The 12,376-nt window shown below is 49.5% G+C and overlaps 5 protein-coding genes across 5 annotated transcripts; all 5 read right to left on the bottom strand.

The window, feature by feature from the left end:
- Window positions 1–504: 504 nt before the first annotated feature.
- On the bottom strand, window positions 505–2,304 carry KY384_004534 (uncharacterized protein; the record flags this gene model as incomplete). The annotated part of the gene is made up of 1 exon (XM_044813039.1): window positions 505–2,304. One exon carries the CDS (start codon window positions 2,302–2,304, stop codon window positions 505–507), a length of 1,800 nt encoding a protein of 599 aa, XP_044670459.1.
- A 305-nt stretch (window positions 2,305–2,609) lies between these two features.
- KY384_004535 (uncharacterized protein) lies at window positions 2,610–4,203 on the bottom strand (the record flags this gene model as incomplete). Its single annotated transcript, XM_044813040.1, has 3 exons — window positions 2,610–2,798; window positions 3,195–3,814; window positions 4,194–4,203. The coding sequence occupies 3 exons, from the start codon at window positions 4,201–4,203 to the stop codon at window positions 2,610–2,612; spliced, it is 819 nt and encodes a 272-aa protein (XP_044670460.1).
- A 776-nt stretch (window positions 4,204–4,979) lies between these two features.
- On the bottom strand, window positions 4,980–6,671 carry KY384_004536 (uncharacterized protein; the record flags this gene model as incomplete). The annotated part of the gene is made up of 1 exon (XM_044813041.1): window positions 4,980–6,671. The coding sequence occupies one exon, from the start codon at window positions 6,669–6,671 to the stop codon at window positions 4,980–4,982; it is 1,692 nt and encodes a 563-aa protein (XP_044670461.1).
- A 1,612-nt stretch (window positions 6,672–8,283) lies between these two features.
- Window positions 8,284–9,697, bottom strand: DPH1 (Diphthamide biosynthesis protein 1; the record flags this gene model as incomplete). The annotated part of the gene is made up of 2 exons (XM_044813042.1): window positions 8,284–9,458; window positions 9,520–9,697. 2 exons carry the CDS (start codon window positions 9,695–9,697, stop codon window positions 8,284–8,286), a joined length of 1,353 nt encoding a protein of 450 aa, XP_044670462.1.
- A 661-nt stretch (window positions 9,698–10,358) lies between these two features.
- On the bottom strand, window positions 10,359–11,111 carry KY384_004538 (uncharacterized protein; the record flags this gene model as incomplete). Its single annotated transcript, XM_044813043.1, has 1 exon — window positions 10,359–11,111. The coding sequence occupies one exon, from the start codon at window positions 11,109–11,111 to the stop codon at window positions 10,359–10,361; it is 753 nt and encodes a 250-aa protein (XP_044670463.1).
- Window positions 11,112–12,376: the final 1,265 nt, after the last annotated feature.

Below are 12,376 nucleotides of genomic sequence, written 5' to 3' on the forward strand. Positions count from 1 at the left end.
TGGGAGTAGCCGGACACTTTAAGACTTATCGATTAGATCTTGATACTGATTAGATAACAAGACTATACCAAATGCTGATTGATGGGTGAGTGTGGACCGAGGGCTTTCAATCCCATATGTTATCCTGTGTAAATCGCCTGCCCCCATCCGGCTATCCCTAATCACGACTTCTAATATTTGCCACTGAAGCTTTCCTACCCAGCATGTCCGGCCCGAATGGCATGGCTATTTCCTCATCATTACCAGCTGACAAATGGCCCAACCCATGCTTTGAGTCGACCATCTCATACCTCGTAGTCTCTCTACGCTGCATGCTGGGTTCCAGAACTAGATACTGATATCCCACACGAGGCCGTCCCTAGAGTCAACCGATGTGGCTACACTTTACAAAGGAGGGTTTCGCGGCTGTAGCAGTGGTGTACTTTGAGTCATCAGGGTCTGCTCGGTGTTACGCATTGCAGCATCCGTGAGTTTTCGTTTTCGAGTTGATGCCCGAACATGATTTCATCCGAAGCCATCAGCCTCTCCAAGCTCTTCGTCGATTTCTGTGCCCAAGTCTCTCTTCTCAAGGAACTCGAAGCCTTTCAACTCTTCTGGCAGGTACTCCTGTTTGACCAGACCATCCAAATACTTTGGATTGTATTTGTATTCTTTGCCATACCCCAGCTCTTTCATCAGCCTCGTAGGCGCATTCCGTAGATGGATCGGTATCGGTAGCGCAGCGATACCGGGCTCGTTCAACTTCGCGTAAGCACTGTTGAGGCCCCTGTATGCCCTGGTACTTTTCTTCGCCAAAGACAACGCGACGGCGCAATGGGCTAGGTTGATACGTGCTTCCGGCATGCCGACCTTTTCAGCAGCAGCATATGTTGATGTGGCAAGTGTAAGGAGGTTGTTGTCTGCGAGCCCGATGTCTTCGCTGGCCATAACTACCATACGTCGGGCAATGAAGAGCACATCTTCGCCGGATTGTAGCATTCTAGCCAGGTAATAGAGGGCAGCATTTGGATCCGAGCCGCGAACCGATTTATGGAAGGCAGAGATAGTGTCATAGTGCTGATCACCTGCTCGATCGTATACTAGAGTCTTCGTAAGACTTGATTTGATCGCTTCTTGTGACGTGTTCGGTCGCCTAGATAGGTCCATAGCAAGTTCAAGAAGATTCAGAGCAGTACGGGCATCAGCATCGGCGAAGGCAGCCAAATACTTGAGCATTTCATCATTCACCAGATCGCGCCTTGGATTGTAATTAGGACCCTCTGCTTTAAGAGCTCTCTTCAAGATTGAGGTGATATCCTCTGTAGTCAGCTTCGCGAGAGTGAAGACTCGACATCGCGATAGTAGCGCAGACTGTACTTTGAAGCTCGGATTCTCAGTCGTGGCTCCAATGAGCGTGATGATCCCAGCTTCGACGGGCCCAAGGAACACGTCTTGCTGTGACTTTGAGAATCGATGGATCTCATCACAGAAAATGATGGTCTTCCGCCCCGTCAGCCCGAGCTCCCCTCTAGCCTCTCCGAATAGCTTCTTGCACTCTGCGACTCCCGAACTCGTCGAATTGATTTCGACAAAGCGCGCTCCTGATACATTTGCAACCACTCGGGCTATCGTAGTTTTGCCTGTGCCTGCGCCGCCCCATAATATCATCGAAGGTACGCGATCGCTTTCAATCAATCCTCTTAGAACACCATCTCGTCCAACCAGCTCTTGCCCTTGTATCTCGTCTAAAGTTCGTGGACGAACCCGATCAGCAAGAGGCTGCGCATTCTGAAATGCGTTTTGCTTTGGTCGCTTCGCAGAAGGCTCGCTCTTCTCTATTGTAGGTGTGGGATTGGGCTGGGGCGTCTGAGGTGTGCCGTTTGCGACTGAAGGGCTGGATGATCGTCGCCGCTTTCTACTCTCAGAGAAATTAGGGGTAGCATTAGGTCGAATCTCCGTCTTGATGTTCGCGTTAGTAGTGGTCGAAGAATTTTGAAGTGTCTTCTTGTCAAGATCGGGCGTAGGTCCTGATGGGGTAGAAGGAAAAGGCCTTCGGAAGTTCCTATTGAACGGCGCAAAGGGGCGGTCGCCGAGCGGCCCTCCACCTATAGTGACTGGTCCATTCTGGGGAGGCTGTTCGAAGCTGGGACTGGGAGCCTGGGGCTGGCTATTTGAATGGGCGTTGCGAAAGAAGCTCGAGGCTCCGGGCTTCTTGTTTTCGGCATGAGAAAGCAGGACTTCTATGTGCTGTTTGCAGTTTGAATCAAGATGAGCATTAATGTTCGTTTGCTTGACTTCCTTGCCGCATGCTGGGCAGGCAACCATGCTGTAGTGTATTTGACAAAAAACTTACGAGTGAGGCTCCATGTAGATAGAGCTCACTTCCTCACATTCACTGCCCGGCTAGGCTTGGCATCCCAGAGCCTCTCTCGTGCGTTGCACGTTACGTCTGGATCTTTACAGCCCTCAAGGCGCATAAGGCCCGACAAGAGACAAGTATTATGAATCTCAAGACCGTGTAATATATCTGACTAGGTTGTCAAATCATGATTGCCATTCCTAACTTCAATCCCGATCTCCCAAAGAACCTCACTCATGCCCGAGTCCTGTATCACATTACCAATGACAAATCAAGCGAGCTTCTCCGTTGCTAAACGCCTGGCTTCTTTGTCCATCTCCATCTCTTGCTTCTCCACACTTCTGATTCGCCAGTGTGTCCAATATATCCACGAACCTAACACAACGATGGTAAGCGGTGTTGTAATGATCCAGTACATCCAGAAAGGTTGGCCATCCAGTTGGGGGAGTGCGAAGAGTTGCTATGTGTAACGTCAAATTAGCGTAAAGTCACATTGGCATTTACGTTAGTTTGGGTTGGTTTCGTCAAAGAACGAAGTGGGAATGCAGCACAAGAAAAAGTGGCAAGAGGGCATGAAAAGAGAAACGGAGCACTTGAGAAAGTCGAGAGAAGAGACTTACAGCCATGAATGTGCCGGGAAAAAGAGGGCCCCGAGAACAGCAAGGGATTTCATAGCCGAGGAATCTCGGTTCGTAGCTGCGGAAATCTTTTGAGTAGTTATGTTGTCTCGTTGGGCGAACCTATTGTAGGCCTTTCAACTTATTAGTATTGCGAAAAAAGGAGAGGAGACTTGAACATGATGCAGACAGATCGAAGCAACCTAGTTGGGTAGAGGAACAGGTGGTCATATACTTACAGCCCCAATCTGAATCTCTGCCCTCTTACCGACCAATTCTACGTCAACCTTAGCCAGCTGGATCTGTGTCTTCAAGTTTCGTAGCCATTGAGGTAGCAGCATCGTCGATGAATCGAGTTGGACACTGAAATTAGAGACTTGGAGAAAGTCATACACTACACAAGATGACGATGCCGTTGTTGCAGTCGTTGATATTAGATCATCTTGTAAGAGCTGAAGCCAAATCGAGGCTACTTCAATTTTCCGAGCGAGAACTGCCACTTGGATTCGAAGACCGTGTGCAAGTCTGGAGAGCTCTAGATCTGATTTGAGTTTCAAGTCTCGAGGCCTATAATTGTCCCAAGTATGCTGGCCTGTATTATGCTCGATGTCCATCACGTCTTCTTTCACCTCCGACAAGTGTTGCATGCTTACTTTAAGGCTTAGGTTTGTGAGAATGGCTCGAAGGAACAGCCGTTGTCCTATAAGTCCTCTGTTGTGTATGATATATTTCTTGATGACTTTCATTTCGTCTTCGTCTATGCGTAAAATGATACCAGTGGTCGTGCCGTTTTGAGTGTCGAAGCTATGTGCTAAGACTGCTGCCGAACTATTATGGAGTCGTATCAATCCTAGGAAGCCTAGTCCGCGGAATCAAGGCATTAGAGTGAATCAAGACTCAATTTTACGATGCGGGATAGAAGAGAACTAAACAGACTGTGGATGCTACCCGTGCCGCAGTCGCTTGGAATTACATAGGATGAGCTGTGAGCGGCGATGGTACGATGAGCTTTCAAGTCCAATATTTGACGAGAGAATTTGCAACGTTTCAATAGCATGCTAAATGTATCTCGCATGAAGGGAATGTAAAACTTGGTGAAATGCCCGTGGGTATGTACCCTGGCCGGCGAGGTTCGTCGCACGGGTTCAGGACCGCCAAAACTGGATGACATGCGTGAGGCCAACACTTCAATGGAGATTAATGGCGATACCAACATCAGACGAAGTCCCCCACCGCACCTCTTCCCATCCGAAGCTGTAGGTGCCTCAAACCGCCCCTGATGAAGTATCTAGCCCGGTAAATAGAAGAATATTTGCAGAGAAGCCCACTGTTTGATCAATCCATGCCTCAACTTCTGCGTCTTTTAAACATCCTTCTTTGATTATAGGCTATACACGTAGCTTGAGAAAGGGAATCGTTGCAGAATTGGCAAGGCTAACCTCTGATCCAGCTTGCGGCCATACCTCAAAAAAGGCATTGCCTGGGTCCGGCGGGGATACAAAGAGTCCAGGCTGCAAAGATATGGCCTCATAGTTCATAGAATCCATCGCTGCATCAGTAGAGACAAGCACTACAAGTTGAGCAATATGTAGGAACGTGCGGCTGAAGAGGAAGATCGAGGTCTGCTAAGCTAGTCGCATAGGCGTTAGCGCGAGTCTTGATTGAGACTAGATCTGCAGCTACCTTCAGCCACAGCCCAATTGGGCGCTGACCCTGCCCTTAGCTCTCATCAAGGCTGCCTCTTCTTAGAAGTCAGCGCTCCAGCCTGATCATGGAGCCGAAGCAAGCCGGCGAAGATCCGATACGCTGAGAGTATGCCTAGAGCGCTGAGTATTCAGTACTCAATTCCATGATACGAGGGGACCTTGACTCGTGGCCGAGACAAGCCAATATAGATTCTTAAAGTCCTGCTCAAAACATTAAGAGATGGGAAATCTATCGCTAGGTCAAACGATGAGTCGGCATTGCTTCATTTCTCGGAATCTAAGAACAAAAGCGGTGTTCAAATACAGTATCAGGAACCCCTATCCAGAAAATGACTGCCCCTCTTGAGGCCTTCTAACGAATTGTGGATCATTCATCTCTAGGAGCTGCTGTTGACCGTCGCGCGTAGCCAGAGCCCCATATTGCACTGGACGTTGCCCCACCTCCTTCACAAATTCATCAGCCATGGCATTCGGATCAGCATTCTGCAGCATAGGCGCCCTAAAGGCTTTGGCAGTCTCAATTGGACTCATGCTGACGGTTCGGCCAACATGCCACCAGCCGATGAAGATTGGGAGGGTAGCTAGCCATGCAATGGCGGTGAACAAGACTGCTATTCCAAGATATAGGTAACGGGATTCGTATGTCGGTACCGTTCTTGTCTCTTGCGCTGACACATGCTGTGCGTTTGTAGCATTGGCAGCTGCAACAGCTGACCGAAACATCAGATCGCGCGCCGAACGAACAAGGTCATCCGTTGGGTCGCTGAAGGAGAGATTGCAGCTGGATTGCGGTCCCGCATCCATTTGATTTGGGTCTAGATTGACAACGGCATAGCGATTGGCCGTTGCACCGTCGCCGCTCAGCTCATACCCTAGTGCACCTACGAAGCGAAGATTAGCTGTTGATTCATACGTATCTCTGAGCGCTTTGTAGAAACCCCCTAAGGTTGTGGGGCCTGTATATATGTACGGAAGACTGGTCATGTTATAGATGTGGTCTGTGAACATGGTTGAATCCGGGTCAAGCTCTATTGTGCTTTGATTGCCATTGACAATAACCGGATAGTCAACAGTCGCGGCCATCAGGGTACAGTTTCGTAATACAAGATTTCCGTCGCAGCTTGTCGTGTCTTTGTATTGTACCGTGAGATTGACCGTTGCGGGTTCTTGAGAAGACCAGAGAAAGGAGGAGCCGAATGCTCTGGTCCCATTCTCAACGGCCTCCTGGTCAGTGTCAAAGGTTCCGCCATCTTGAGGTGCCGTGGGGGTTAGACCGAATGGTGCCGTAGTAGTCGAACAATTAATGGCAAAACCGGCCCCTCGAACAATAGTCGCACACTTTCCAGTACATCCAGTGGCGGTGACGTTGATGGGCGCTTGCGAGGTTGCTGCCTCTACGACCTTTGTGAACGGCGGCGTCAGCAACGTGGGTGCCTCCTGTCGGCCGCTCAGATATCCCGTGTATCCATACGGTAGACTTTGTGCAACTTGAACATTGACGTTCGATGTGTGCGAAAATGTGCCTAATTGTACCCGGGATGCGCGTTGTAGGAAGGGTCCGTTGATTGGCACGATTGCAACAAGGATAGAAGCGATGGCAATCAAATTAACATGCGTCCCAGATAAGACCGCTTCCCAAAGACTATCCCCATAGCTCCAACATCTGTGCAGATCTGCGATGGTGGTGTTCGGCTGAGTCGCTCGTCTCCACCAGGCAACGGTGACGGCTTTTCCAAGCGCGAAATGTATGAAGATGTTGGTGAGAGCAGAACAGATAGCGAGGTAAACAGCGGGCTGTAGTGACCATTTGGTGGTTGGTTGACCGTCAGATACTACGAGAACTGCAACGGCTGCGGCAATGCCGGCTACAGCGCCCAACATGGCCCCAAAGCCTTTCCATGGTATACGTTTGAGGACGCTGGGATCCCATGGGTTGCGAATGCTGAAATTGACCGGGCTATAACCAACAGGTGTCACAGTCGAGTTGACCTGCTTCCGTGGAACCTCCATTTCAATTGATCAATCGCGAAGATAAAAAATTAGGCATTCGCAAGACAGAGTCTCCTCAGCGTGGGGGCAGCTTATGATATGGGAGGCATCTGATGAGCATCAATCTAGACCGCAGAGCCCTTCTCTCAGCCTTGTGCAGCACCCAGTGTTAAGGTAAGCTAATCTTTGGCTAAGGCTATGACAACTATCGTACTTGCGTCTTACGGACTGCCCGATGTGGATTGAAAGGAACGCCATCCCGAACTGTGATAGGTCGGTCCCTTAGTGACCAGGCGGACGATCATCTCCGAGAATTAAAAAGGGTTAGATCCTTCTTACTTTCGGCATCGCCGCACTCCAGCTATCAGCGCTAAAGTCATCAGGGTCCCTGTAACTGAGCAATGAGGACTGCGATGAAAATCTGATGGTGTGAAAGACCCAGCATTGGGGCAACTTCTAGCGATGGGCCTTTTCCACACAGCTTGAATTTGCCCCACCCGTTTCGTGAGCTCGCACTTGATCTAGACATCACTGAAAGTCTAGACTTTGCTGTTCATGTAAAGGCATTAGTCTTCGTGCCTAGGTCTTCAAAATGGCTCGATGTAGAGCTCTTTGGGGTGATTACAAATGACCAGCCCCGAGGGACGACCATGTTGAAGACAAAATGGTGTCAGCCAGCGCCGCTTGTAGTCTCGGTAGACAATGCATATACAAAGTACATATTTCCGTACAGTACAAGCGATTTTGGCTCAGAATTGGAAGGGAGCAGTCGCGGCCGAACGAGATTTTCGGGGAGGACACTCTTCGTTCGGACTTTCGCACGCCCAGACAAAGTCCGCCGGCCAAGACACGCCAATTCGATATTTGCGTCGGTGAGGTCACATTAAGGGTGACGCACTCCGCGAAAAGTCCGTAGAGAGTTGCGCTTAACAGCTTGACCCGTGCAAGATCAAGCATATAAGGGCTCGACTTTCTTCGAGTAGCTTTTCTGGCCGTGACAATCCTGAAGCCAAATCTACCATATTTTGCCTGCACCGGAAAATGGACACAATCTCTCCCACAAGATTGGCTACCACAATAGGTCTTGTATCCTCAGGGGTCCTCGGAGGTACGGCATCCTCACTGAATCAACACGATATTTCTGACTTCAAGAAGGGGGCTGCTATCCCTTTCAGCCCTAGCTATACCCGCTATCCTCTTGTCTTCGCCACAAGTAATGATCCAGCAATGGCGATTCATCTTCAACAGGGGCGCGACAATCGGCATCTCCGGCGCCCTCGCTACAAGCTCGATGCTGGCTTATACAGCTTATGAACACCATCAGCAGACCAGCGAGACAAAAGAATTTGGCAGGAGGTGGCGAGGCCTTGCGTTTGCTGCGGCTGTGACGATTGCGATCATTCCGGCCACGCTCATATTTATGGAGCCGATTAACAGGCGGCTCATCGATGCTAGTGATCTGAGGACTAAGCTTGGCGATGAGGAAGCTCGAAGCCTTGTGCGGAGGTGGGGGGTGCTAAATGCACTGAGAGGTGTCTTACCTTTGACGGCAACGGTAGTAGGGTTGTGGGTCGTCCTTTTGTGATCCGTACTAGTTTTTGTAAAGGAGTCAAAACAGCTCAAAGTCATTATTTCATCCTTTTGCAGATATCGGGAGAGAAGCCGCATCGACTGGTTTCGTGCGACCAAGACCGTCTTTGGCGTAATAGTCCATCGGGTAGATACCGTCATTGCCTTTATCCCAATCATCTCTGGTTTCAAGAGCCACAAGCGCTTCGTAGGGCGTCAGTAACGGCCTCGGGAATGCATAACCCCAGTCAATGCTAAGACGTGGACATGCGACCTGCACCCAACACTCAATGTCACTCATCAAAGCCAACTTGCCAGGAAATATCTCGCTTAGCAGGATGTTGATGAATGGGATTCCACGCTCGTCCAAAGTGTTTTCGATCAAAGCCATTGTATGCGGATTGCCCTGCCTACCAAGCGAACCGAGTATCAGTCCCCACTTCTTCGCTTTCTTAGCTTGTGTGATCGCGCTCTTTCGCAGCTCTTGCATCTCTTGATGCTCGTACGTCTCCCTGGTCAATTTTCGCGAATATGGGTCATAGCGGTATGCGGGCAAGGATGGATTGTGTATCATGGCGGACTCGAGGTGAAAACGGCCATCGCCCAAGTATAGGATGATATCTGCGGCATCCTTCGATAAACGTGGCGATGTGCACCCCAGTATTTCTCCCTTGCTCAATGGTGTGATCTGCGGAATCAGGACTCTGAAGCCGACCTTTTCGAGGATAGGCTTAATGGTGTGTAATGTAGAGTTGAATTGTATAGTCCCAACCATCGCAATTGACTTTCCCGAGTCAAAATTGCGCTCCAGAGTCGCAAGAAGGTGTGAGGTATCGATACTGATGTCCACAAAGACATACAGCGTTTTGATCTTGGTCACATCGACAGGTATCAAACAGCTATGGGCGTAGTGCACGAGGATATCGCAGCCTAGAGCACGTGCTGTGTAGTCGTCTATACAACAAGCACCATACGTGACATCGCCCATGATGAGCGTCTCTGTTCCAGGACAAAATTGGGTCAAGATGTCCGAGATAGTGGTGGCGAAGAGAAGGAGCCCCTCGGGCATTTGTAGAGCTATCTTCTTGCATCCTGAGGACCTTATTCGATGTATTGTTTTGTGGATCTCGAAGGAGTAGTTCGATGGGAGCAGGGCGATTGCTTCGTTGATCTCAACGTCATTGAGGATGTCTTCAGGCACTTGGTTGATGATTCTCCGGGTTTTTCTGGGCTGCGCAGCTTCCGATATGTCAGACGAATAGGTGCTCTTTGTCTTTGGGTATGTTGCAGGAGTGCGTACCTTGTATTGAGCCGCTAGATTCGATGGTCTGTCGGTTGAGTGGTTGCTCGGTTTGTTCTGCTGCAGCTTTTCTGCCTATGATTCGTCTCTTTGGCTGCCTACTCTTTGCTGAGGGTTCGGGAGTGCTCTGAGCATCCACTGCCGGACCCAAATTGACCGCATCCCGATCAACCTCCATGATAGTCCGAGGAGGCACTGCTCATTCACGGTTCGAAGAAAAGAAAGTCCTTTACGAGGATCGGCCAGTCGGACCATTGCCGCGCCAAGTAGGTTTTCTACGAGTTCCGGGGCCATCGGGCTGCCTGAAAGCCAGCTTATATGGCGTGCTCTAGGCTGTACCTCCTTAGAGTTAGCCCTAAAACTCCAACGTAGAAATTAAGTCTTTTGTACACCCATCTCAGCTCATTTGGAGTTTTATACCAGTCAACATGTAAGAGAAAATATATCCACTACAGGTTCTTTGACAGCGAGCCCAAGATGTCAGCTTGAATGCTGAGTCAAAAGGCGCCGACTGCGTAAGAACAGTAGTGATGTCCATAGCCTAATCACGGGGAGGGGCATCAGGAGAGCAGGAGCTGAGAGAATGTATTTGTGAAGCTAGTGATATTGTTCCTGCTTCAAGATTGCAGTATCTCCCGCCTATCTCCATCTGGCTATCCAATCTGTTCTGGTTGCATACTCCGCATGTCTGCCAAATGGCCTGAAAAATCAAGGACATTTATCATAGTCGCAATCCTGCATGTATCGCTTGCCTTCTACACCATCATTCTGTGCTGCCCCTTCAAGACACTCCCTCTGCTGGCCTTGAGTTCCTAGTATCTGAAGAGATCGAATGTTAATTAGTATTGATCTTCATAGCGATCATCGTTGTCGTTTCGATTGCCTCCATAAGAGGATCCACCATGGCTAGAGGAGGCGCTAGTGCCGTGATGATGCGTCTCTCTACGACTCTCAGAGCTCCTATGGCTATCCCCACGACCTCCATCACGGTGTCCAGATCCTCGTTCAGAAGTGCCGGCACCTTGATGGTCTCGGCCTTCAGGATCGAAGCAATCACGAAGGAATTCACTAGGCCACTCACTAGGATGGGTGTGAGGGGCTCCAGGGTCAACTTTGTCGCCGCGTCCATAATCGCCGAAGATATCACAGGCGTCATCTCCTGGACCGTCGCGTAAGGATTGCTCCGCACGTTCGAAGGTCTCTTCATTCGCGTTCTTCCACACGTTCTCCATCATCCAATCCAGGTCTGGGCGCTTGCGTAGGATACCCTTGATAAGCCAATGAAACCGGGGCGGAAATTGTATTCTTGCTGCCGGTCTCGCACCTTGTTCGGAATAATGCTGCTCGGCCAATTCGGAAGGGGATTGTGAGTCGAACGAGCCAGCTGAGCTCTGTTGTCGGTGGTGACGATGGGAGTCGATGCCGCTCGAGCTGTCCGCTGTGTGGGAATGTAGTTCATGGCGGCCTTGTGTATGGGAGCTTTGTCCATTAGACGGCGCTTGTGAGCGAGAGCCAGTGGAGCGATAGGATCCACCGGCCGTGCTGGCTCGGTCATTGACCGACGAGGAGTGTGTGTGCTCGCGACGAGTCATTGTCAAAGATGCAGTGCTAGCTTTTTGTTGGGGTGGTGTTAAGAATTGAATTTTCTATTGGGATATTATGAGTAGGTTGAGCAAAGAGGGAAGGATGGATGAGCTGGGAGAGCTCGTACCTTATATACCCCGAGATCAGCTCATATTGTGGTACAAACAAAGCTCCCCGGTGTCGTGCATATTATCGTACGTACTTACAAGTCAGCAGACGAGTTGCTACACGTTGGGAGTATGACAGCCGGCAAGGCAACATCAATGTAGTACAAAGTCTGTAGAGAGTGTGCTACCTTGTGCGTTACTTTCCTTTGACTCGAGACGAATATCAATTGTAGGCGTTGCTGCCGGTTACCTTTCCATCGGCAACGCGAATCAAAATGAAATGATCTGTTTTTGGACTAGATGAGGCTTTCATTATTTGATCGCGCCTGAATGCTGTACGACTCAAATTACGCGAGTTTCAGAACAAAACCCACCATTTCACCTTGTTGCTTCCTATGGCATATTCAATGGTCATATATAGTATTCAGTAGGAATGATGTTCGTGTGTAGGGCCCGTCGCAAGTGGCCGGATTCATAATGTAGCTGTGATCAACTAAGCAGAAAAATACAGCATTACTTCTCGGCCAACAAGAACCATATAGTAATTTGCAATGGGGGATCATAATGAACGACTTCAAAATCACAGCACGACAAAGAATTGGGAGGACAAGATTATACACCAAAAAATGAAGGCACCTCAGTTTCGAGAAGGATCCTGACATCGCCATGAAATTGCCTTTCTTGGAAGTAGGCATCCCAGCAGCCTTGTCGATAAATCAGAGAAAGGTCTTCAAGCGAACAAGCACAATCATAGCTCCCAGTGATTCGTGAGATAGGCATGAGAATGGCTACACATCATCGCAAGTCTATTGGGTGTTCCGTGCAGCGGCTGGGCCTATCTCAGCTCCTTGCTCAAATCAAAAACCTCGAAGTGTCGAGTTCGATGTTTCTTATTGTGATTGGGCGTTATCAAGGAGAAAGCTCGAGGAAATGGAACACCTGCACTTTCTAGGCTTAGCGCGGGCTTGGCGCGGCTCAAGTTCGCGGAATTTCTCCGGCTCAATTTTGGCTTTCGAGGATTCCTCCACCAAACACTTTCCGAAACTTTCCATCATGAATCAGCTCAAGTCTTTGAAGTGTTCTCGTGCATTTTGGGTGGGATCGTCCTTCAGATTTCGCATATTTCGCCCCTGCGAGCCCTTTCCTATTTAGATTGAATTTTTACT

Source organism: Bacidia gigantensis (genome assembly GCF_019456465.1).
Source record: "Bacidia gigantensis strain McMullin 20006 chromosome Unknown contig_231, whole genome shotgun sequence".
NCBI classification, from domain to species: domain Eukaryota; kingdom Fungi; phylum Ascomycota; class Lecanoromycetes; order Lecanorales; family Ramalinaceae; genus Bacidia; species Bacidia gigantensis.